General features: G+C 42.8%; 1 protein-coding gene across 2 annotated transcripts; it reads right to left on the bottom strand.

The window, feature by feature from the left end:
• Positions 1-242: 242 nt before the first annotated feature.
• Positions 243-9,566, bottom strand: LOC143809178 (germ cell nuclear acidic-1 protein-like). Of its 2 annotated transcripts, none has more exons than XM_077292321.1 (12): positions 9,436-9,566; positions 8,996-9,077; positions 8,470-8,512; positions 8,169-8,239; positions 7,963-8,073; positions 3,678-3,809; positions 3,343-3,388; positions 2,736-2,877; positions 2,289-2,421; positions 1,648-1,855; positions 1,214-1,466; positions 243-934 (listed from the first exon to the last, which is right to left on the bottom strand). In XM_077292321.1, the coding sequence occupies exons 1-11, from the start codon at positions 9,511-9,513 to the stop codon at positions 1,382-1,384; spliced, it is 1,131 nt and encodes a 376-aa protein (XP_077148436.1). In that variant the 5' UTR covers positions 9,514-9,566; the 3' UTR covers positions 243-934; positions 1,214-1,381. The 2 variants fall into 2 exon arrangements, with proteins under 2 accessions (XP_077148436.1, XP_077148437.1); XM_077292322.1 differs by having other exon boundaries at positions 3,678-3,794.
• Between the last annotated feature and the right edge of the window lie 17,243 nt (positions 9,567-26,809).

Raw genomic sequence — 26,809 nt, 5'->3', positions numbered from 1 at the left:
GTCGTATCCAGTGGTGGAGAACAGAGACCGAGCCTGGAATCTGCCTCGTTCTGCAGTAGGAAACTCACTTATTCAGTGAGTGCATCTAGCTGCTTGCTGCTGAATGTCCAGTAATGTTACATCCAGGGGTGGAGAACAGAGACCAAGTCTGGAATCTGCCTAGTTCTGCAGTAGGAAACTCACTTATTCAGTGAGTGCGTCTAGCTGCTGAATGTCCAGTAATGTCATATCCAGTGGTGGAGAACAGAGACCGAGCCCGGAATCTGCCTCGTTCTGCAGTAGGAAACTCACTTATTCAGTAAGTGCATCTAGCTGCTTGCTGCTGAATGTCCAGTAATGGTACATCCAGGGGTGGAGAACAGAGACCAAGTCTGGAATCTGCCTCGTTCTGCAGTAGGAAACTCACTTATTCAGTGAGTGCGTCTAGCTGCTGAATGTCCAGTAATGTCGTATCCAGTGGTGGAGAACAGAGACCGAGCCCGGAATCTGCCTCGTTCTGCAGTAGGAAACTCACTTATTCAGTAAGTGCATCTAGCTGCTTGCTGCTGAATGTCCAGTAATGGTACATCCAGGGGTGGAGGACAGAGACCAAGTCTGGAATCTGCCTCGTTCTGCAGTAGGAAACTCACTTATTCAGTGAGTGCGTCTAGCTGCTGAATGTCCAGTAATGTCATATCCAGTGGTGGAGAACAGAGACCGAGCCTGGAATCTGCCTCGTTCTGCAGTAGGAAACTCACTCGTTTTGTGAGTGCGTCTAGCTGTTGAATGTCAAGTAATGTCATATCCAGTGGTGTAGAATGTCCAGTAATGTCATATCCAGTGGTGGAGAACAGAGACCGAGTCCGGAATCTGCCTCTCTTTGCTGATGTAAAGTCGTCTCCAGCTGGATCCCATGTTCTTTGTGGGTTCACAGCGAGACCCCGCCCTGCCTCACCTGCAAAATAAATGTCACAACATTAGCAAAACAGTAAAGATGACTATATGGATATGGAGACAGATTTTAATGAGCAAGACAGCTGGAAAAGTTTATATTGTCATTCATTATTTCCAGATTATATTGCTTGTGGAGACTTAAAGGGAACCTGTCACCCCCAAAATCGCTGGTGAGGTAAGCTCACCGGCATCAGGGGCTTATCTAAAGCATTCTGTAATGCTGTAGATAAGCCGCCGATGTTACCTGAAAGAGGAGAAAAAGACGTTAGATTATACTCACCCAGGGGCGGTCCCGCTGCGGTCCGGTCGGATGGGTGTCTCCGGTCCGCTCCGGCGCCTCCCATCTTCGTTCCATGACGTCCTCTTCGGATGCTTTAAGAAAAATAAGCAGAGGAGGTGGAATATGTTTTTTGTCCTCTTGATGGTCCTCCCTGAGGTGGTCCTTATCCTAGGAGGTGTTTTCCATGACAAGTCTGCTTTCACATTTTTTGCAGTGTCTCTTCTCTTCACTGATTTTTGTGAAACGGCCGACTCTAAGGTGACAGAAAGAACAGAGATTAGCAAACAAGAAAGGGCACGAATTTAAGTTATTTCAGGAAGGGATGGATTATTCTAGGAAAATTAGATCTCAGTCTTCAGTGATGTCCTGGTATCATAATATTAGTTGCATTAATTTAGTTTCTTTATAAGTATACAAATAAAATATTTCCTTACCTGTCTCCACACCCTGCGCAAACATAGTTGTACTTGTATTTGATGTCATATGAGTGATGGACGCTCACTGGTGGTAATTCAGGGTGGACACGTGTAGCCTGTTCAGTGTGCTGTACCCAGAATGGACCATGTCCATCAAATTCTACACCGTTTAAATGCCAGCAGGCGGCATGGCACATTTCATGCAGTAATATGTCTCTCACACGCTCTAAAGATAGAAATATACAATTATTATAAGTTATAAATATACTTTACATCACAAGTGCCAACCTGCTAGGCCATATTATCAGGAAGGCTCAAAAGACATTTGCCCTGGAGCTTTGGAGATTTCAGCAACTATAGGATCTGAAGGATCTCCATCACCCAGGCTGACTCTTCTGATTCATCGACCCAGTAATTTCTAGTTACAAGCCTGGCAGTTACTATTTATGTGTATTTTATCCACTGTTCACCTCCCGATCCCCCACCCTTAGGGAAAAAGGGGCCCGGAAGGTTTATTAATTATCTTATCCAGTTATGAACTAGTAGCCATGCATGTGTGTGTTTCTCTGGTATGAAAGCTGTGAAAGTTTGACCCTAACAAACTGTTACTTCTAACAAAATGACAATTTTTTGCTATATGATAGTCATATCAAACTTACCTGCGGAGTCACACACTTTGTCAGACAGTTTAATTGTGGAGTATAGATCCCCATCCTTAATGGTGTTAATGCAGTATCCAGCTGCCACCGTCAGTCTATTACTCCACTCTATTTGTATATTTGACTCAGGAAGCTACAGATGAAGAAATGAGGAATGAAGAAATAAAATACATTATATCTGTAATTCAATGAAATACAGCAGAAAATGCAGTCCCTTATAGGGCACTACAAAAGGGAGATAAAACTTGTGACTACTGGTCCTAAACACTCCAGTAGCCACAAGGTCTCGGGGGTGACAGCTACCTCCTCCACACCAGTACAACTGTGCATTTACATGGAGGCATAGTAAAGGTTATAGATGATTTATTACACAGATATTTACATGAAGAGTTACAGATAGCAGAGTATAAATGAGGATGTACAACCCGGGGGATTGTAATATTTTACCTTGTTCTCAAACACGGTGCTGTTGTAGAGCTTGAACAGCCGCGTTACCAACTCGTGTTTGGTCTCCTGAAAATCCATCACATACGGAGATGTTGGGGATGTGATGGCCTCTATGAAGCAGCCCTGTATGGTACAAATAGGCCTGGAAGAATGGAAGATCATACATGAAGCCTTCGGTCATATCTCAGAACATACAGAACATTTACCAATTCATTCCTTTCCCCAATAATTTAGAAGGGATTTCCCAATTAAGGATCAAGTCACCACAATGATAGAAGGTCAAGAGCAACATATACAATAGGGACTGCCAGCAATAAGCTATGAGTCCGGGCAGGTGGAAGTATCAGCACTAAAATAAATCTCCCGAAAATGACAATGCAAGAATCCAATATCATTACTATGTGAGTGGATCTGAAATGTTTCATTGGGTGCCAGGAGTTCTACAGGGCAGAGTGGAGGATTAACTACACCCTGGCATGGATTGGAGTGTAAAACAAGGAGATGTGGGAGTGCTGGATTTTGTGAACTGACCTGATGGCTGAGGATGTCCACCAGTAGGGGGCACCACTACTTAGCTTATAGTATATCATAACGTTATATAACTTACTGTTCCTCAGAGGTGGATCTCTCCAGGCATCCAGAAGATTCTGCATCTGGAAAGAAACATGGAGCAGTGAAAATCTTTTCATCTTTGGTAATTTTTACATTAGGGCATTTATATAATATTATTAAAGAGAGTAGCAAAATTTGCAGTCCTTGATTTAAAGGGAGTGAAAAGGCGCCAGATATTCAGGGCCACTACTCCTTTTTACTCTACATTGCCACGGCTGTGACCACTTGTTTGCTATCTGGCCAAGGTGCACCAGTCTATTGTTAGATGTTTAGGGGAAATATATGTAATCTTCATAGATAGTGATATAATCCATAGTTTTGGACACTCACCAGTGACAGGAGATGATGGTGCAGTTATATAGTCATCATCATCGCAGACACCATAAATCTCTGGAAATCCATATTGCTCAGGGGCATCATCAGCTTCGATGTCAGAAGTCCTGCGTCCTGTGAATAACATGTCTAGAAAACACAGTTTATTAGTCCTTACTTTTGGGAAATGATGTTTCCTCCCCATATACATGTGTATTGTGTGTATAAATATATGTGTAGTGTGTATATACATGTGTAGTGTGTGTATATATACACATGTGTAGTGTGTATATAAATGCATGTGTAGTATGTTTGTATATATACATTTGTAGTGTGTGTATATACATATATATATATATATATGTTTAGTGTGTGTGTTTATAATAATAATACATGTGTAGTGTGTGTATATATATATACATGTGTATTATGTGCAGCAAGAAAATGCCAGGCTGAGGCAGGAGATAGAAAAGCTGTAACCACCCACCCCTGGACATAGGAGCCAGGAGGGGGCCATGGTAAGGAGGAGTGCAGAGGACATGACCTCCACTGGCCAGGAGGCTGAGAGGCCAAATAACCCCAATATGGAGGAACCTGACTCTAATAAAAGGGAGACAGAAATGAGACCCATAGAAGAGAGAAGAGAACCTTCCACCAGCATAATCTCCAGCACAGACCCCCATCAGCAGCCACATCACCCACCCACAACATCACAAAGTCCTGATACTGTCCTCATAATGGACTCAAATGGGAAATACCTAAATACACGGTGGCTATTCCCAGGAAAAAGGGCCAATAAAATCATGCAACTATTAAGCAGGTGACAGTGGTCATCAATAATCCACGGTTTACCAACCTAAACCATATCATTATACACACAGGCACAAACAATCTGCCAGACCAGCACATCTCAGGACAACTTTCCCAACTAGCAAAGACGGCACAACTAAAATTTCCTGACAGCAAAATCATTCTGTCATCTCTGCTCCCAAGAAAGGATATATCCAACCACACCATCCAGAACATCAACACAGACCTAGCCGCAAGAATGAAATCTGTGCCAGGAGTGATTCTGACACAACCCCCCTCTATAAATCACCATCACCTCTATGACAGCAAACACCTGAACAAGCTAGGGGTCAGCCTTCTGGCCAAAGAGCTGAAGGACATTGTACTAAACAGGGACCCTAGGCCTGGATCCAACACCAACCAGAATCTCATGAAAGACCCTCAACAATGAAAAGGCAGGAAACCACAACTATATCTAAGAAAGCTGGAAACAAACACCCTCACCCAAAATCAGACCATGAGAGGAGGAGACCACCATGGAGGAAACCACCGACCTCACACAGAGACATACAAAACAGAAGCATCCAGAGCAGAGATATACAGAGAAGAGAAATGGAGGAGATAAGGACTCTTCTCAGCACATTGTGCAGGAAACTAATGTGACTGGATGGAACCAACCATTACTAAACCAGTCAGAGATCCGGAGTGTCCTACACAGCCACATTTATTACAAGGTATACACACACACAAGTTATATAAAAAAAAATGATCACTTAAAATTAGCAGCTGGAACATCCAAAGCCTGAACACCTCAGTGTTTGGATGCAAAACAAATGACCCAGATTTTAAACAAAGACTGAAAAATATAGATTTTCAGATTCTCTTAGAAGAATAGACCAGGGCCGAAAATGAATCCCTGGTGCCCATTTTATACGGTTAAATCTGTGTCTCTGCCATGAAAAATAAAAATATTAAACAGGGCAGCTGCCCAGGAGGAATATTAATCTGGCATAAAGAAGAGCTCCACCAATACATCAAACCGGTGAAGAGAGGAGACAGTCACCTATGGTTAAGAATCACCAGCTCCATCCTCACCACTCAGTCTGATGTCTATGTTTGTGCAAGCTATATACCACCACCAGAGTCACCCTACTTCAATCCAGAGAGCTTTGAGATCTTACAGGGGGAAGCCGCTCATTATCAGGCCCTGGGCAAAGTTCTCATCTTCGTAGACCTCAACGAAAGAACTGGGAGAGAAAGACTTTCTGCCACGGATGGAAACATCTACATATTTGGAGCAGAGACTGATGGCCATGACTTAGTACACATGGAGAGAAACAGTTACGACAGTACAGTCAGGAAAAGTGGAAAATAGATCCTGAACCTATGTAGAAGTTTAGGACTTGGTCGTACCAAGGGAGACTCCGTAGGAAGATATACATTACATATATTTCATGTTCCTTCCCCACTCGGGGAATAAAATATACACCTGTTTATATGGGTAATGAGTTCATTCCCTATTATCTACATATATTTCATGTTCATTCCCCACCTATAAAGCTCAGGGAATGTAATATACACCTGTTTATATGGGATATGTGTTCATTCTCCTACTATCTACAAGTATTCCATGCTCATTCCCCACCTATAAAGCTCAGGGAATATAATATACAGGTCCTTCTCAAAAAATTAGCATATAGTGTTAAATTTCATTATTTACCATAATGTAATGATTACAATTAAACTTTCATATATTATAGATTCATTATCCACCAACTGAAATTTGTCAGGTCTTTTATTGTTTTAATACTGATGATTTTGGCCTACAACTCCTGATAACCCAAAAAACCTGTCTCAATAAATTAGCATATTTCACCCGTCCAATCAAATAAAAGTGTTTTTTAATAACAAACAAAAAAACCATCAAATAATAATGTTCAGTTATGCACTCAATACTTGGTCGGGAATCCTTTGGCAGAAATGACTGCTTCAATGCGGCGTGGCATGGAGGCAATCAGCCTGTGACACTGCTGAGATGTTATGGAGGCCCAGGATGCTTCAATAGCGGCCTTAAGCTCATCCAGAGTGTTGGGTCTTGCGTCTCTCAACTTTCTCTTCACAATATCCCACAGATTCTCTATGGGGTTCAGGTCAGGAGAGTTGGCTGGCCAATTGAGCACAGTAATACCATGGTCAGTAAACCATTTACCAGTGGTTTTGGCACTGTGAGCAGGTGCCAGGTCGTGCTGAAAAATGAAATCTTCATCTCCATAAAGCATTTCAGCCGATGGAAGCATGAAGTGCTCCAAAATCTCCTGATAGCTAGCTTCATTGACCCTGCCCTTGATGAAACACAGTGGACCAACACCAGCAGCTGACATGGCACCCCACACCATCACTGACTGTGGGTACTTGACACTGGACTTCAGGCATTTTGGCATTTCCTTCTCCCCAGTCTTCCTCCAGACTCTGGCACCTTGATTTCCGAATGACATGCAAAATTTGCTTTCATCAGAAAAAAGTACTTGGGACCACTTAGCAACAGTCCAGTGCTGCTTCTCTGTAGCCCAGGTCAGGCGCTTCTGCCGCTGTTTATGGTTCAAAAGTGGCTTTACCTGGGGAATGCGGCACCTGTAGCCCATTTCCTGCACACGCCTTTCCACACCAGACTCAGTCCACTGCTTCCTCAGGTTCCCCAAGGTCTGGAATCGGTCCTTCTCCACAATCTTCCTCAGGGTCCGGTCACCTCTTCTCGTTGTACAGCGTTTTCTGCCACATTTTTTCCTTCCAACAGACTTACCATTGAGGTGCCTTGATACAGCACTCTGGGAACAGCCTATTTGTTGAGAAATTTCTTTCTGGGTCTTACCCTCTTGCTTGAGGGTGTCAATGATGGCCTTCTTGACATCTGTCAGGTCGCTAGTCTTACCCATGATGGGGGTTTTGAGTAATGAACCAGGCAGGGAGTTTTTAAAAGCCTCAGGTATCTTTTGCATGTGTTTAGAGTTAATTAGTTGATTCAGAAGATTAGGGTAATAGGTCATTTAGAGAACCTTTTCTTGATATGCTAATTTATTGAGACAGGTTTTTTGGGTTATCAGGAGTTGTAGGCCAAAATCATCAGTATTAAAACAATAAAAGACCTGACAAATTTCAGTTGGTGGATAATGAATCTATAATATATGAAAGTTTAATTGTAATCATTACATTATGGTAAATAATGAAATTTAACACTATATGCTAATTTTTTGAGAAGGACCTGTACATCTGTTTATATGGGATATGTGTTAATTCTCCTATTATCTACATATCCCCTGTAGACTGTGAGCCCTCGCGGGCAGGGTCCTCCCTTCTTCTGTACTTGTGTGTGCCTTGTATTGCTCATGTTTATTGTGCTTGTCTATATTAGCCCCTTTTCACATGTAAAGTGCCATGGAATAAATGGCGCTATATAAATGTATAATAATAATAATCTTTATAGATAGTGATGTAATCCATAGTTTTGGACACTGACCAGTGACAGGAGATGATGGTGCTGTTATATAGTCGTCGTCATCGCTGACATCATGTGGAAATCCACATTGCTCAGGGGCATCATCAGCTTCGATGTCAGAAGTCCTGAGTCCTGTGAATAACATACAACAGAAAATGGATTGATGGACTGTGTCAGATAGCAGAAATCTAGGTCATGTCTAGAAAACACAGCTTATTAGTCCTTACTTTTGGGAAATGATGTTTCCTGCCCAATAGAATAATCTTCGTCATTAGATGTAAAAATGACATTGAAATCACTGTGAAAACAAATACAGAAATAGGAATCAATGGGGAAAATTTTTATATTAAAACTGAATGAAATTATACATGAAATTATTGATATAAATGGATCAGATGAAATAATTCAGAGCCCAGTAACCATCAGGGTCTTTTATGAAGCCGTGATGAAGGACACTGATTGTGCCCAAAAGAAATGTCTCCCAATGGGACCTGAGCTCAGAGATGGAGAAGATGAGATTCATCCTACCTGAAGATGTCATTGCTGCATGACGGTAAAGATGGAATTACATCTGAGGAATTAAAAAAAAGTGTTAGACGGTTATTATAGGTAACAGCAATAAGTGATAATTAAAGGGATCTTCCAGGACGCAAAGATTGGTGGCAATACTTAAGGTAGGCTCCTAGTGATTGGTGTGGGACTTATCAAAATAATGAATGGGCCGCAGTGCCACTGGAAACATAATCATTGTCCCCTTCATTGTTTATAACCCAGTCCCATTATATGATCTGCTGTTCCAGAATTGGTTGCCCAAGCGATCAAGCCTGAGCTTACAATGAAGGATGTTTTCAAGAATCCGACCCCCATTGATCAAACACTGACAGCTTTTACTAAGAATAGGCCGTTCATGTTTAAGTCACACACAAGACATAAAAAAAATATAATATGAAAGTACAGAGGCAGCAAACCCTACAATCCCGGGCAAAGCTGTTCTTATAAACCCATTATTGCTAGGGCACATATCAGCAGACTAGATTGTATCATTGATCAGTACCTAGTTTTATAGATGTTTTCCTACTAGGAAATCCAGCTTCCTGTTGATGGTCCGGAAGTCTTGATCTTTTTTTAGGATGGGACTAAAGAAGAGAACAAATAGAAGACCCCCAATGTCACATAAATCATCAGAAACATCAGTAAGGGTATGAAAATAGCACAAGGGCACATGAGGTAACAGATCCGGGGTGCGGGGCATGCAATTCTTATATTAATACTAATATTGTTAGTGACGGTTTAGTAAGATGGATATAACCTCTTTTGTGATTTCCTAAGGTCGCAGCTTATTAAGCCAATATCCAAACAGGAATATTACTCTTCATTATCAGGAATTAAGAAGCAAACAATCAGCAATATTGGTCATTATAACAAGTTGTCACATAAATCATTGGACCATAAATGAGTTATATATAAGAATAATGCAGAGAAGTGACGGCTTACCTGATGGAAATCCTCATCACAGCTGTTTTCTGAATCAGACAGAACAATAGTTAGCTTGAAAAGCCTTTTCCTCGACATTTTTTAAGTCTCACAAAACCACAATCCTCTCTCTCCAACGCCTTCAACAACCCTCAACGGAATTAGGCGTTACACGGCATTTAGAACTGTCCGTTAATTGTGACATCACAGTAGTAACACCATCTGGACTATTGTCACTGTGACCTCATCACATAGACAATTATAAGCAGCTAGATATGTATAGATATATGTATAGATAGGAGGCTGCACTAATACTCTGAAATAATTATTTAATCACATGGAGTAATAATGGTGGGGTTATTATCAATGAGGTCTGTTTATAAAAAGTGCTGTTGGGTATTGATGAAAATAGTCCAAATTTCCCCCTTTTATTTTCCTCCCTTCTTCCCTTGTTATTCCCCATTTTATCATTGCTATTATAATATACTAGCTATTTAACCCGTTCTATGCCCGGGTGGCGAGCATTTATATTGGTATATGGTCTCCATCCTGGTATGTGCTGCTACCATCTTGTGCCTCCTTCCTGTCATGTGCAGCTCACATCCTGTGCCCTCATCCTGTCATGTGCTCCCATCCTGCGCCCCAATTCTGGTATGTGCTGCCCCCATCCTGGTATGTGCTACTCCAATTCTGCACCCTCATCCTGTCATGTGGTGCTGTCATCCTACGTTCCCATCCTGCACCCCTATTCTGTAATGTGCTGCTCCCATCATGCGCCCCCATTCTGTAATGTGCTGCACCCATTCTGCACCCCCATTCTGTCAACTCTATAGCATAGGGCATCCCCCATAGGCAGACTGTAGTATAAGGCAGCCCTCCATGGGCAGACTCTATAGTATAAGGCAGCACCCCATAGGCAGACCCTATGCCACAGGAGGCAGAATAAAATGTAAGATTTAATCTTCACTACATTTTGAGGCGCTGTTTTTTTTTAATTTATCTGGATATGGAGCACGCTCTGGGATGGACTCCCTGGTTTTAACAGGCACCTCTTGGTCTTTAAAGACTTGGACATTTAAGGGTGCGGTTTAACAACTTTTTTTGTTTGGCCATGGAAGAAAGTTGTCAGTCAGAAACTCTATTTACTTTGCAGAGGTCATTTTCACACCTTCAGGAACCTTAAAGGGCCTTACCAGCTGTTTCCCTATGATTCCAGCCCAAAACATGACTCATCCACCTCCTTGCTGGCGTTGCAGCCTTGTTGGAACATGGTGGCCATCCACCAACATTCCACTACTCCATCCATCTGGACCATCCAGGGTTGCTCGACACTCATCAGTAAACAAGACTGGAAATTAGTCTTCATGTATGTCTGGGCCCACTACAACCGTTTCTGCTTGTGAACACTGTTTAGGAGTGGCCGAATAGTAGGTTTATGCACCACAGCAAGCCTTTGAGGTTCGAGGGACTCCAGAGGCACCAGCAGCTTCAAATAACTGTTTGCTGCTTTGTAATGGTATTTTGGCAGCTGCTCTCTTAATCTAATGAATTTGTCTGGCAGAAACCTTCCTCATTATGCCTTTTTCTGCATTAACTCTCTGTGCTCTGTTTCAGTCACAAATCTCTTCACAGTATAGTGATCACTCGTACGTTTTCGTGAAATATCTAATGTTTTCATCCCTTGACCAAGGTATTGCACTATATGATGATTTTCGGCAGCAGAGAGATCCTTTTTCTTTCCCATGTTACTTGTAATCTGTGGCCAGCTTAATAATGTGGAACATAATTTTAAGTAGTTTTCCTTTAATTAGAATCTCCTGGAAAACTAATTATCACATGTGTTTAAGATTGATTTCAGTGATCCATTGAGCCCTCAGACACAATACCATCCATGAATTTATTTGAAAATCAAAACAATTAAATCTTTATGACACTAAAATCCAATTTGCATAATAATTTGGAACATGGTGTATAAGGCAGCACCCCCATAGGCAAACCCTGTAGTATAAGGCAGCACCCCCCACAGGCAGACTCTGTAGTATAAGGCAGCACCCTCCCACAGGCAGACTCTGTAGTGTAAGGCAGCACTGTTGTGAATTCTGCTCTTGGACTCCCTCCGGTGGTTATAAGTGGTAGCGCTGCTGTCTGTCTTTCACAGCAGTCATCAGGTGTGTCCACTTCAGACTGGGCTATTTAGTCTGGCTTCACCCTTTAGTCAGTGCCAGTTGTCCATTGTTCCTGGAGGATTCACATCCTTTCCTGGTCTCTCCTGCTTGCTGTTCATTTCATCAAAGATAAGTTCTGGCTTTGCTTTTTGCAGTCCACATGCTGTGGGCTTAATAGTTCAGTTCATTTCTACGTTTTGTTTTGTCCAGCTTGGTCTGTGCAAGGATTTGTTCAGCCATGCTGGTATCTCTGGAGATGCAGATATACCCTCCATATCTTTAGTTGGATGTGGAGATTTTGTATTTTCTGTGGTGGATATTTTCTAGTGTTTTAATACTGACCGCATAGTCCTCTGTCCTATCCTTTCTATTTAGCTAGAGCGGCCTCCTTTGCTAAATCCTGATTTCAGTCTGCGTATGATATTTCCCTCTCCTCTCACAGTCAATATTTGTGGGGGGCTGTCTATCCTTTGGGGATTTTCTCTGAGGCAAGATAGTTTTCCTTTTCTTATCTCTAGGGGTATTTAGACCTCCGGCTGTGACGAGGTGTCTAGGGAGTGTTAGGAACATCCCACGGCTGCTTCTAGTTGCGGTGTTAAGTTCATGGTCTGTAGTCAGTACAGGTACCACCTTCTCCAGAGTGTTCCTCATGCTGCTCCTAGGCCACAAGTTCATAACAGTACAACTGGCCCACAATGAGTTAATTGCATCTCAGAAGAAGGAAAAAGAAGTGCTGAGCCATTTTTTTTTCTGTAGTCTGTTGTGTTTTTTTTTTCCTCTTTACCTCTGGGTGGCTCAGGAGTTTGGTGCTGGCATGGATATTCAGGAATTGGTTTCTCGTGTGGATCAACTTGCTGCTAGAGTACAGGGTATTTCCGATTATATTGTTCAGACTCCGGTTTTGGAGCCTAGAATTCCAACTCCTGATTTGTTTTTTGGGGATAGGTCCAAATTTTTGAGCTTTAAAAATAACTGTAAACTGTTTTTTGCTCTGAAACCCCGTTCCTCTGGTGATTCCACCCAGTAAGTTAAAATTGTCATTTCTCTGCTGCGTGGCGACCCTCAGGATTGGGCATTTTCCCTGGAATCTGGGAATCCAGCTTTGCTTAATGTAGACACCTTTTTTCAGGCGCTAGGGTTATTGTATGAGGAACCTAATTTAGTGGATCATGCTGAGAAGACCTTGTTGGCCCTTGTTGGCCCTGAGTCAGGGTCAAGAAGCGGCAGAATCGTATTGCCAGAAATTTAGAAAATGGTCTGTGCTTATTAAATGGAATGAGGATGCCTTGGCGGCAATTTTCAGAAAGGGTCTTTCTGAATCGGTTAAAGATGTTATGGTGGGGTTCCCCACGCCTGCTGGTTTGAGTGATTCTATGTCTCTGGCCATTCAGATTGATTGGCGCTTGTGCGAGCGCAGAGTTGTGCGCACTGTGGCGTTGTCTCCCGAGCGGAGTCCTGAGCCTATGCAGTGTGATAGGATTGTGTCTAGAGCTGAACGACAAGGATACAGACGTCAGAATAGGTTGTGTTTTTACTGCGGCGATTCTGCTCATGTTATTTCTGATTGCCCTAAGCGTGCAAAGAGAATCGCTAGTTCCGTTACCATCAGTACTGTACAACCTAAATTTCTGTTATCTGTGACCCTGATCTGCTCATTATCGTCATTTTCTGTCATGGCATTTGTGGACTCAGGTGCCGCTTTGAACTTAATGGACTTAGAATTTGCCAGACGTTGTGGTTTCCCCTTGCAGCCTTTGCAGAACCCTATTCCTTTGAGGGGAATTGATGCTACACCGTTGGCTAAAAATAAACCTCAGTTTTGGACACAGCTGACCATGTGCATGGCGCCAGCCCATCAGGAAGATTGTCGTTTTCTGGTGTTGCAAATAGCATTTGCATGATGCTATTGTGCTGGGTTTCCCATGGTTACGGGTGCATAATCCGGTATTGGATTGGAAATCTATGTCTGTGACTAGTTGGGGGTGTCAGGGGGTTCATGATGACGTTCCTTAGATGCTACATGTAAAGCTGTGCCACATATACAATGCTCTGCACCGTTCATTATGGCCCTATAGATGCTCCATATAAAGCTGTGCCCTATGTGCTCTGCACCGTTCAGTTTGGCCCCATAGATGCTCCTTATAAAGCTGTGCCCTATATGCTGTGCACCGTTCAGTTTGGCCCCATAGATGCTCCTTATATAGCTGTGCCCTATATGCTCTGCAGCGTTCAGTTTGGCCCCATAGATGCTCCTTATATAGCTGTGCCCTATATGCTCTGCACCGTTCAGTTTGGCCCCATAGATGCTCATTATAAAGCTGCCCCATATGCTCTGCACCGTTCAGTTTGGCCCCATAGATGCTCCTTATATAGCTGTGCCCTATATGCTCTGCACCGTTCAGTTTGGCCCCATAGATGCTCCACATAAATCTGTGCCATATATAACGCTGGTGCTGCTGCTGCAATAAAAAAAAAACCACATACTCACCTTTCTTGCTTGCAGCTCCCCAGCGTCCGGTCCCGGCGTCTCTCCGCACTGACTGATCAGGCAGAGGGCGCCGCGCACCCTATATGCGTCATCGCGCCCTCTGACCTGAACAGTCAGTGCGGAGAGACGCCGGGAAGATGGAGCGGCGCCCGGCACGTGGACAGTTAAATATGCGATACTCACCTGCTCCCGGCGTCCCGCTCCTTCCACCGGACAGCTGGTCTCCGGGTGCCGCAGCCTCTTCCTCTATCAGCGGTCACCGGCACCGCTGATTAGAGAAATGACTATGCGGCTCCACCCCTATGGGAGTGGAGTCCATATTCATAAGTTTAATGAGCGGTCCCACGTGACCGCTGAACAGGGGAAGAGCTGCGGCACCCGGAGACAGTGTGACGGGCAGGGGGTGCGTCAGGATCGCCGGGACTAGGTAAGTATGCCTCAGCGCCCTCTCCCCCGCACCCGCCGACCCTGCCTCAGACCGTGACTCGAGTATAAGCCGAGAGGGGCACTTTCAGCCCAAAAATTTGGGCTGAAAATCTCGGCTTATACTCGAGTATATACGGTACCTATTCTATGTGTAGACATTTATTTTATCTATTCTATTCTAACCTGTCAATGTGATTTTACTGTACACTGCGCTGAATTACCGGCTTTTCTATACGCTGACAAACGCAGCATGCTGCGATTTTCTCAGCCCGTTAAATACGACTGAGAAATATACGGCAGATAGGAGCTGCCCCATAGAGAAACATTGGTCCGAGTGTAATGCGTTGTTTTTGCACCTCTCCCTCGTCCGTATTTCTCTGTAGTGTGACCCAGGCCTAACTCTCTTGATGTCAACCCTGATCCATCAATTCATGTGGCCAAAAGCTTTTCAAATTTTGTAATAACTTTCCAAGTAAATGCCCTTTTCCAAACTCAGATTTTATTTACAAACGTCGGGATTGTAGGGACCTGATCTTTTATCCAGTATTGAGCTATTAATTTCCTGGCCATGGACAACATACGGGACATATTCACCAATGGTCAAGTCCCCATCATACCCCAATATACTACCAAAAGGAGTAGGAAATATTTGAGTTGAATTAACCCTATTTATCATTTCCAACACTCCTTTCCAGAAAGATTCCTGATTAGAACAGGAGCACATCATGTGCAGAAATGGGCAGAGTTTATTTGACATCTACTGCAATTAGGATTTTGCTGGAGTCCTATGTCAAATAAGAACGGAGGTGTACGTATGCTTGATGTAACACATATAGCTGGGACAATCTATAAGATGCACTCAGAGACAGTTGTGAGATTCTTTCCAAGATTTTTTGCCATTGACCCTTTCTATAGGGCCTATTGGGCTATGTTCACACATTGGGTTTTTGCAGTTTTTTTTATGCCACATTTAAGCTGCTTACAAAAAGCAGGTTTTGTTTAGTTTTTGCTGCGGTTTTGTCAGGGTACATTTGTCTCTTGTGCATGCCGATAAAGTTTAGTTCATAAAAAAATTTGATTCAACTTTATAAGGTTTTGGCACCAAAAACGCAGCAAAACTTGATACCTACATTTTGTGCAGCATATTTGCAGCGTTTTCGCATTATCCATTGCTTTAAATGGGTGACAAAGGCTGCAAAAATGCTGAAAGATGTGGCATGCTGCATTTAAAAAAAAACCCAAAACAATTCTTTGATAAAACTGTCAGGGAAAAAACCCAAAGTGTGTGCATGAGATTTCTGAAATCTCAAAGACTTTGAAATACAGTACAGAACTGTGAAAAGCAGCTGAAAATTTGCTTAAAAAAAGCAAAAAACACAACGTGTGAACAGTCTTACACTTTGTCATTTTATTTTAGAATGTGATTGACACTTTGCCAACAGCAGATCTAATAAAGTACTGTATGATACTGAGATCAGACCACTAGAGTTGGGCGAAGTAGCGATTTTGTGTAGTACCATACAGGACGGGTCCTCCAGAGAGAGAGACGGTCTTTGTAACCAGTTGTACTCTGACCAAGAGATGGGAATTCTTAAGGGTTTGTGCACACGTTGCGGATTTGACGCTGCGGATCTGCAGCAGTTTTCCATGCTTTGTACAGTAGCATGTTAACCTATGGAAAACCAAATCTGCTGTGCACATGCTGCGGAAAATTCAGCGCAGAAACGGTTTATTTTCCACAGCATGTCAGTTCTTTGTGCGGATTCCGCACCTATTCCATAATTGGAATCGGCAGGTGTAAAAACGCAGGTGAAATCCGCACAAAAACTGCACAATATCAGCAGTAAATCGGCGGGGCAATCCGCAGGAAAAATGCAGGGCGTTTTACCTGCAGATTCTGCAGAATCCAGAGTCCACAACGTGTGCACATACCCTGTTAGCTGAAAAATTGGGGCAGTAACTGCTGTCATCGCCATTTCCCTCCCCTTTTGGGTGGTCTAGTATCCCTGGGGCAGAATGAAGAGTAGCATCACAGGGCAGCGCCATTTTGTGTGACTGCCCTGTGATCTGCTTTCATCAGCAGTTACTGCATCGGATGCACAGCTTGTTTACAGAGGAGCAGAAGGCAGTGGACTCGGCAGCATCATGGGCCCGAGAAAGAGTGAAGATATCTGGTGTGTATGGAGCAGCATTATCGGAGCAGGAGCTGTCTGTGACTCATCCATATGTGTCTCTCCCATCAGTCTCTCTCAGCCATACTAATGTATCTCTCCCCTCCCTACACAATGCCTGGCCCTTCACTGCAGACCTGGAGCTCCTTCTTATCTTCTTGAGGGATGAGTCACAGTCAGCTCCCCCTCTGCTAATGCTGATCCTACACTGTTCCTCCTTGATGTCTTTGCAGTCTCTGATACTCTGCCTGCAGTGCACGGGCTTTTCTCCCGCATTTTACTCCTGTCAATCTAGGATCTGTTCTGAAGCAGTAATGCTTCTGTTAGCAGATCCTAATGACAGGAAACAAATCACAGCAGAGGGCTCTATGAATATGGCAGCAGAACACTCCCCACTGCTGTGAATTGTGCAGCTCACAGAGACAAACCCAGTTCACTGCTAATGCTGCTGCAATGTTATAGATAGGGTCACCCCCGGAGCTTTTCTGTTTTGCGATTGTTTTTCACTCCCCTCCTTCCCAGAGCCATAACTTTTTTATTTTTCCATCAATATGGCCATGTGAGGGCTTATGTTTTGCGGAACGAGTTGTACTTTTGAACGACACCATTGGTTTTACCATGTCTTGTACTAGAAAACAGGAAAAAAATTCCAAGTGTGGTAAAATTGCAAAAAAAAGTGCAGTCCCACACTAGTTTTTTGTTTGGCTTTTTTGCTAGGTTCCCTAAATGCTAAAACTGACCTGCCATTGTGATTCTCCAGGTCATTACGAGTTCATAGACACAAAACATGTCTAGGTTATTTATCTAAGTAGTGAAAAAAATTCCAAATTTAGCTAAAAAAAAAAAAGAAAATTGTGCAGTTTTCCGAAACCCGTAGTGTCTACATTTTTCGGGATCTCGGGTCAGGTGAGGGCTTATTTTTTGCATGCCGAGCTGACGTTTTTAATGATACCATTTTGGTGCAGATACATTCTTGTGATCGCCCGTTATTGCATTTTCATGCAATGTTGTGGCGACCAAAAAACGTAATTCTGGCATTTGGAATTTTTTTTCTTGCTACGCTGTTTAGCGATCAGGTTAATTATTTTTTTTATTGATCGGGCGATACTGAATGCGGGGATACCAAATATGTGTAGGTTTGATTTTTTTTATTTTATTTTGAATGGGGCGTAAGGGGAGTGATTGTAACTTTTATTTTTTTTTCATATTTTTTTTTAAACATTTTTGTTTTACTTTTGCCATGCTTCAATAGCCGACCCGATCACAGGGTGGCGCGCATAGTAATCTGGCATCAACAACCGTAGAGGTCTTCTGTACTATTCTGTCCAATGGCAGAAAGGGGTTAAGCCTTATTCTGGTGTTCCAAAATCCCTATGACAACACTTCCTGTCTTGTGTTGTTATGGAGTCACTGGTGGAAATGTTGAACTTAATGCCTTGCAATGATAACTGTCTACACATTTAGGAACGAAGGAGGTACCCTAATTACATTTTATAGATAAGTTTACTAACAACATCTGAAGAATGAAGCCTACAGGGAGCTCTGGTGCTATTTACAAGGATTTAAAATGTTTTAACCCCTTCACCCCTTGGCAGTTTTCTGTTTTTTCCTCTCCTTCTTCCATAACTTATTTTTCCATCCCCATAGCTGTATTGTCATGTCGGACGCTGTTCATACTAGGGCGTTCGACAGACAGCGGTAATTCCGCTTTTGTCCACTATGCGCTCAGTGGCGTCGGCTAGATTTTATCTAGCTGGTCCAGGGTTAATTTAGCTGGTGCTCGGATTGGAAGCTGGGCCACGCCCACTGCCTTTAAATAGTTCTTCTGAACATTGGGCGTCGCCGATTATAGCTTGTCTTGTGCTTGGTTATCTCGGTCTGGAGTGGTGAGCTAGGAGTATCGTATCTGGTGGTGTATTTCCCTTTGTCTTATTTTCTCCTTCATATATTTGTATTTGTTTTGCCCTGTGCATTTATAGTGTATTCCTGTGTGACTGCGGCGTGGTGCATATTTTTCCGTTATCCTTGTCTGTGCTAACTGTGGGTACTGGAGTGTGGTCTCTTCACTGGGTGGTGGGTGGTGATTTTCAGCCTAGGGTTGAAACAGGAGACAGGGTGAGGATGGAGGCCCAGACATGCACACCATCAGTGTAAACTCTGGGAGAGGGTCAGTCAGGGTTTCCCTAGTCTGAGGGAAATCGCAGAGGCCCGGGTTATTAGCAAGTGCCTACCTAGGTCTCTCGTGACATGTATGAGGGCTTGTTTTTTTTGCAGGATGAGTTGTACCTTGATTGACACCATTCATTCTACCGCATAATGTATTGGAAAGGAGAAAAAAAATTTCAAGTACGTTCAAATTGCAATAAAAAAGAATCAATTCCACAATTTTTTTTCACTATATGGTAAAACTGGCAAAATGATTCTCCTGGTCAGTACGAGTACGCAGATACCAAACATGTATACCAACAGAACATCAGTACAAATAGCGATCAAAATATCAAAAAAATGGCGACTCAATTGAAAGTATTTTTGGTATTTTTAGATACCAAACATGTATAGTTTTTTTTTTATTTAAGAGGTGAAAAAAATGTCTAAAATTTGTGGAAAAAAAACCTTGCTTTGGTTGCCATTCTTTGAAACCCGTAATGTTATTTTTTAGGATATGGGGCTGAGTGAGGGCCTATGTTTTGCGCCCAGAGCTGACATTTTTACTGATACTATTTTAAAGCACATATGTTTTGATCTCCTCTTATTGCATTTTATTGCAATGTTGCGGTAGCCAAAATAATGCAATTCTGGCGTTTTGATTTTTTTTCTTTTTACATTGTTTACAGATTAATTTACTTCATATTTTGATAGATCAGACTTTTATAAATGCAGCTATATCAAATGTGTATTTTTTTAAATTGTTTTAATGCTATTATCAGTGCAGCTGCTGCTGTAGAGGCTGGAGGCCCTAAAGGGTGTGGGACAGGACAATTTCCCGAAGGCCGGTTTCACACATCAGTGATTCCGGTACGTGAGGTGTCAGTTTTCTCACGTACCTGAGACACTGACACACGTAAACACATTAAAATCAATGTGTCTCTGCACATGTCAGCGTGTTTTCACAGACCGTGTGTCCGCGTGCAAAACACGGAGACATGTCAGTGTTCGTGGGAGCGCACGGATCACACGGACCCATTAAAGTCAATGGGTCCGTGTAAAACACGTACCGCACACGGATGCTGTCCGTGTGCCGTGCAGGAGACAGCGCTACAGTAAGCGCTGTCCCCCCAGCGTGGTGCTGAAGCCGCCATTCATTTCTTCTCTCCAGCAGCGTTCGCTGGAGAGAAGAAATGAAAAATCATTGTTTTTTGGGTTTTTTTGCGGTTGAAATAAAGATCTTTGTCACCACCCCCCTCCCACCCCCTGTGCCCCCGGCCGCTGAAAGAAAATACTCACCCAGCTCCCTCAAAGCGTCCTCTCCGCACCGCAGCTTCTCCTGTGTGAGCGGTCACGTGGTGCCGCCCATTACAGTGATGAATATGCGGCTCCACCCCTATCATCAGCACCCAAAGCAGGGGACAGCGCTTACTTTAGCGCTGTCTCCTGCACGGTCCGTGTGGTACCCAGTCGGCACACAGGCGGCACACGGCTGCCGCACGTGTGCCACACTGATGTGCCACGTGAGCTCACGGACACGGATAACTCTGGTACCGATTTTTCTGGTACCGGAATTATCTGGACGTGTGGGACAGGCCTAATGCCGACCCTGGTCTCCGCTGAAGGTATTTAGAAAATTCAGGGGTAGGTATCCCAAAGTCAGTAATAGAGCACATTCTTTAGTCAGATCACCTACCAAAACATTGAACAGTCTGTGAATCCTCTTCTGATTCCATCTCTTAAATCCTTCTAATTGATAAAGATTAGAAAGCCAAGGGGATTCCCAAAGCGAGGAAAGCTGTGTGTCCCCTTGTAGACCCTGCAATCCTCTGACCATCCACCATAGCTGATGAATAAGTAATAACGTTGGGAATAAACCCGACAAAACCATAAACCTATGAGTCTCTAATATTTTATATAGCCTACATGGCTTAAAATGATGCTTAAGTAGAAGAAACTGTGCTCCCCTTCCTTTAGGATCATCCCATCCCCATGTTTCAGTTCTATTTGCAATGTCTCCAGGCTAAGGGTATGTGCACACGTTGCGGATTCTCTGCGGATCCGCAGCGTTTTTTGAGGTGCAGAAACGCTGCAGATCCGCAACTGATTTACAGTACAATGTAAATCAATGAGAAAAAAAAAATGCTGGGCACACTTTGCGGAAAATCCGCTGCGAAAACGCAGCATGTCACTTTTTTGTGAATCTGCAGCGTTTTTGTACCCATTCCATTATAAAAAACCGCAGGGGTAAAAATCGCAGCAAATACGCAAGAAAATCGCAGCAAATACGCACAAAAAACGCTGCAGAACCACACAAAAAACGCGATAAATCCGCAGTTGCGTTTTCTGCCAGGAGAGCCAGAATCCGCACCAGAAATTCCTAAGCCTAATCCGCAACGTGTGCACATAGCCTAATTCTTGAAGATTGCTTGACCCTAAATTAGTTACATGAATAGGCGGTTACTCGTTTTTTGTTTTTTTTTCTTTTAAGTATCTCTGGGGTATCCAGATAGGGGAATTGTGTAAAACGTACAGCAGTTGAGGCATCCATATCATTTTAACTAGATTAATGCAACTCACCACTGATTAAAGGTAATTTAGACCAGGCTTCTAATTTGTTTTAATTTTGTAAGAATTGGGGTTAGATTTAATCTTTCATAGTCATTTAATTACGTTGCTATGTTAATAACCAAATATTTAAACTCAGTAACTACTTAGAATCCAGAATTAGCATAAAAAAAGAACATTGTCACCATTATCCAATGGAAGCAGTCCTTTAGCAGATTTATTCCAATTAATCACTAATTCCGGATATATCCCCCATCTCTCGCTAGTCTCCATTGCTACGGTTAGGGTAGTGGACGCCTCTGCTAGAAACAATAATAAATCATCAGCATTAAGTACCACTAGAGAAAGAACTTTGATCAAGAAGTTGATTAGAGAGGGAAAAAATATAAAGAACTGCAGAAAATAATTGGCTGCTCAGCTAAAAAGATTTCCTATTCTTTAAAATGGCAATCAAAACCCTAAATACATGGTAGGAAAATAAATACTACCATCCACATAGATCATATAATCACACGAATGGAAAAGAGGCATTGAATGATTAGCTCTAGGGAGATCAAAGAAGATCTTCAGTTACCTGTGAGTCCTCAAACAACAGAAGGCACGAACGTGAAGCCTAACTATTTGCAAGAAACCCTTGTCAAATACCTTACTGAAAAAATTGAAAAAACATCCAGCTGTAAGTGAAGGTGGCTAAAAATGTTTGTATTTTCTATATTCAGCAACCTTAAAAAATATGCACAAAAACATATCCGGCTCCGGCACACCAGTGAGGAAGATCGACGCATTTCAACCTAAGTTTTAATCATGATCTAACCTGTTATTAAAAGAGACCACATTTAAATAGTATGTTCAAAGTAGATGAGTCGACAATTAAAAATTATTAGCATACACCGCTTGTAAACTGAGCTGTTAATTAAGACACTGTTAAAGACATATATACAGAGGATGAAAATCCAAAAAAGTTAAGCAATTAAGAAAAGCTTATCAATATTGTTTGATTAAATCTTGCCTGGCATTAAGACCATGAGTAATATGAGTGTTTAACATAAATATCCAATATGACTCGCGACTCAGTAATTTTTGCTGTATATTACCACCTCTAGGTACTTTAGACCTTTTCAATACTGCAAAATCTGAAATGAGTAAAGTTACCTTTATGTTCATTTGTAAAATGTCTAGAAACTGCAGAAGCTGAAAGTGCATTGGGATTAGTGGCATCAGATAAGTGTCACCTTATACGGACCTTTGATGGGCATCCTGTGTATTGGACCCCGCACATCGTACATTCCATGAGATACACAACATTGTACGTGTTACAGTTAGTGTAATCGTGTATGAGAAATTCCGAATGATTGGGCAGGGAATAAAATGTATTTGTTTTCTCAACAAAATCACAGGTTTTACATCGATTGGCTCCACATTTAAAGAAACCTGTAGTATTGAGCCATGTAGCACGGTTTTTAGGTTTTTGTGGATTGCCTACAAATAAGCTGGGAGATAGTATTGAATCTAACGGAGTTTTCTTAGCTACAAATTTGATGTCATTATTGCATAATATTTGCTTCAATTTATCATCTTGATTCAGCATGGGAAGATATTTTTTTACAATATTGACAATTTCCTCATATTGCGAACTATAAGATATAGATTCCTCTGTGAAGTTTTAAGAGTAGGTTTCGTTTTCTTCATTAAAAGATTTTTACGATCCATATTAATAACTGTCTTGTGCACTATCTAGATTCCACTTGCAAAAGTCTCTTACATGTCATATCTGCCTCTATCACAAAAGTATCGTCAGTACAGCTTCTCCTGACTCTAATCAATTCTCCATATGGGATATTTTTAATAATATGAAATCCTTAAGCCACTTTGTTACCATTTTGGCAGTATGCTTCAAGTCATTGTCAACTTGGAAGACCCATTTCTGCCCAAGCTTAAACTTCCTGGCTGATGTCTTGAGATGTTACTTCAGTATTGCCACATAATCTTTCTTTCTCACGATGGCATCTATTTTGTGAAGTGCACTAGTCACTCCTGCAGCAAAATAACCCCATAACATGATGCTGCCTCCCCCGTGTTTCACAGTCGGGATGGTGCTCTTAGGCTTCCAAGCTTCTCCCTTTCTCCTCAAAGGTAGCGATAGTGATTATGCCCAAAAAGGTCAATTTTAATTTCATCAGACCACAGGACATGTCTCCAAAAATTATGGTCTTTGCTTCTGTGTGAATTTGCAAACATTAATATGGCTTTTTTATGTTTCCATTGAAGTAATGGCTTCTTCCTGGCAGAGTGGCCTTTTAGCCTATGTTGATACAGTACTTGTTTCACTGTTGATGTTGACACAATCTTACCAGCTTCCGTCATCATCTTCAGAAGGTCTGCTTTTGTCTTTGGGTTGATATGCACATGTTGGACCAAATCACGTTCATCTCCTTCCTGAGCGGTTTGACGGCTGGACATTGCCATGTTGCTTGTACTTGCGTATAATTGTTTGTACAGATGAACGAGGCACCTTCAGGTATCTTAAAATTGTACCCAAGGATGAGCCTGACTTGTGCAAGTACACAATTATCTTCCTAATAATCTAGGCTGATTTCTTTAGACTTTCCCATGATGCTACACAAAGAAGCAGTGTGTTTCAGGTGTGCATTCAATTATATCCACAGGTGTGTCTCTAGCTCAGATGTTGCCAAAAAATTCTCTCTCATTATCCTGGCATTTGGCAAATATTAATAATTATGGTAATCCTAACTGACCCAAAACGGGAGAGGTTTATTCTGATTTCATGTCAGATACTGAGAAAAACATGCATATGTGTCTTTTTATATAGTGTACGCAAACTTCTAGCTTCAATGGTACAGCTATATATTAAAGAGACTGTGTAATCAAAAAATGACCTGTTTAAAAAAAAAAAAAATCAGGTTTTTATTTTCAAAATTAACTTTAGTTTAAATATTTTTTTATCGTGCTTCTTCTTTAATGTGCTTCTTTCTCGTCCAGGACTAATAATTCAAATTTTCCCTTTAGTGGGATAGGTGGCTGATAAATACTCACAAAATTCTATGGAGAACTGTAACAGTTGTTTCAGGAGAACTTGCAGCAGAATGTCTGTGTCTGCCTCTAGCTCCTTCCTCCATAGAATGTTTAAAATCACCAACTGCCATTATTTCAGGGATGAAATAATCCCATAGGGGTGGAGCCGCATATTCATCCCTGTAATGAGCGGCACCACGTGACCGCTCACACAGGACAAGCTGCCGGCGCTGAGAGGAAGCATAGCGGGAGCTGGGTGAGTATTTTAATGCAAGCGGGCAGGCGCACAGGGGGTGGGAGGCGGGAGGTGGCCACGAACTTTATTTTAAACACAAAAATAATAATAAAACCTTGATTTTTCATTCCTTCTCTCCAGCTAACGCTGCTGGGGAGAAGGAAAGAATGCCGGCTTCAGCACCCAAAGCAGGGGACAGCGCTTAACTCTAGCGCTGTCTCTTGCACGGTCCGTGTGGTCCTCAGTCAGCACACGGCTGCCGCACGTGTTCCATACTGATGTGCCACGTGAGCACACGGACACGGATAACTCCGGTACCGGAATTATCTGGACGAGTGAGACTGGCCTTAAAGGGCCACTGTCACCCCCTCCAGCAGTTATAAACTAAAAGAGCCACCTTGTGCAGCAGTAATGCTGCATTCTAACAAGGTGGCTCTTTTAGTTTTTGATTCAGTTAATCCCTGAATAAAGCGTTTTAAAGTTTGCCACAAATACCTGACTTTGTACCTGGAGGCGGTCTGAAGCCTCCTCTATGAATCTCCCAACTGCCGTCACTCTTCTCTTCAGGGGCGATGGTCGACGCCCCCTGAGCGCTGTTTCTTCTTAAATCCGGCGCCTGCGCTGTGCTTGCCTGCCTGGGGCAGGCGCAGTCTTCATTGTCAGTCACAGCTCAGATGCAGGTTGCCGCAATATACACTAATCCTCACCAGCGTTTGTAATGAGGCAGCCGCAAATAACAATGCTGGAAGGCGGGGGAGCAGGGGGAGCGTCCGAGATGGGGGAGCGCCTGAACAGCGCAGTGCGCATGCCCAGGAATGCCAGCCCCGCACTGTGCATAATGAATAACACAGTGCGGGGCGGGGATTCAGCAACAGGGTGGCCGCACTGCCCGCACAGGCGCAGTCAGGCACCCTGCATCTGAGCTGTGACTGACAATGAAGACTGCGCCTGCCCCAGGCAGGCAAGCACAGCGCAGGCGCCGGATTTAAGAAGAAACAGCGCTCAGGGGGCGGCGACCATCGCCCCTGAAGAGAAGAGTGACGGCAGTTGGGAGATTCATAGAGGAGGCTTCGGACCGCCTCCAGGTACAAAGTCAGGTATTTGTGGCCAATTTTAAAACGCTTTATTCCGGGATTAACTGAATCAAAAACTAAAAGAGCCACCTTGTTAGAATGCAGCATTCCTGCTGCACAAGGTGGCTCTTTTAGTTTATAAAGGCTGGAGGGGGTGACAGTGGCCCTTTAAAGATATGAAATCAAGACGCAGTATGCGTCAGAAACGCTGCGGACACAACCGCAAATGTGAAACCAGCCTTACACATTACCGAGGTTTCTTCCATACTTAAAGGAGGTGTCCCCTACTAGGACAACCCCTTCTTAAACTAAATATTTGTCCCCGATAAAATAATAAAGCCTATACTCACCTCTCGTGCCAGTGCCTTTCCTGCGGTGTCTGCACTCGCTCTCCCCAGGGCTGTGATGGGGTGTTGTGATGCCGGCACCCAATCAGCTCTGGCATCACTGTCGCCGCCTTCAGACAAACTGAACATTTCTAGGAAGCCAGAGAGCAGCTGATCCTGGACTTTCTCTTCATGTTCAGCTTGTCTGAAGGCAAAGACAGTGATGCCAGCACCGATTGGGCGCCGGGCATCACATGTCATTCCACCGCATCACAGCCCCGGGATCGCGAGTGCTGACACCGCTGGAATGGAGATGGCATGGGAGGCGAGTATAGACTTTATTATTTTATTGCCACCGAACATTTAGTTTAAGAAGGGGTTGTCCTAGTAATGGATAACCCCTTTAAAGGGAATCTGTCACCTCCTTTCTGAGATTTTCAGTCCACTGGGAGGTCCTATCATTGATTAACAGCTTTCTGTGTATATGTGTGCATATAGGAAAAGCTGCCAATCACTTATAGCATCGCCCACTGGACACAAAATTCCAGAAATATCAGAGCATTAAATAATTAAAAGACAAGTTATTCTAAATCTCCACTTACAAAACCATACATCAATCTGCTCTGCACCCCTTTATAACATGATGACTGCAGATAGGACTGCATTTCTTCCCTTTACGTGCACAGATGAAAATATGCTATAATAACAACAACGTGTAACAGCATATAATTTGAGGATGTAAAAAAATACCAACTAAGAGTTGTT

The sequence above is a fragment of the Ranitomeya variabilis genome, chromosome 2 (assembly GCF_051348905.1).
Source record: "Ranitomeya variabilis isolate aRanVar5 chromosome 2, aRanVar5.hap1, whole genome shotgun sequence".
NCBI classification, from domain to species: Eukaryota; Metazoa; Chordata; class Amphibia; order Anura; family Dendrobatidae; genus Ranitomeya; species Ranitomeya variabilis.
This window is presented reverse-complemented; position numbering and strand designations above follow the sequence as displayed.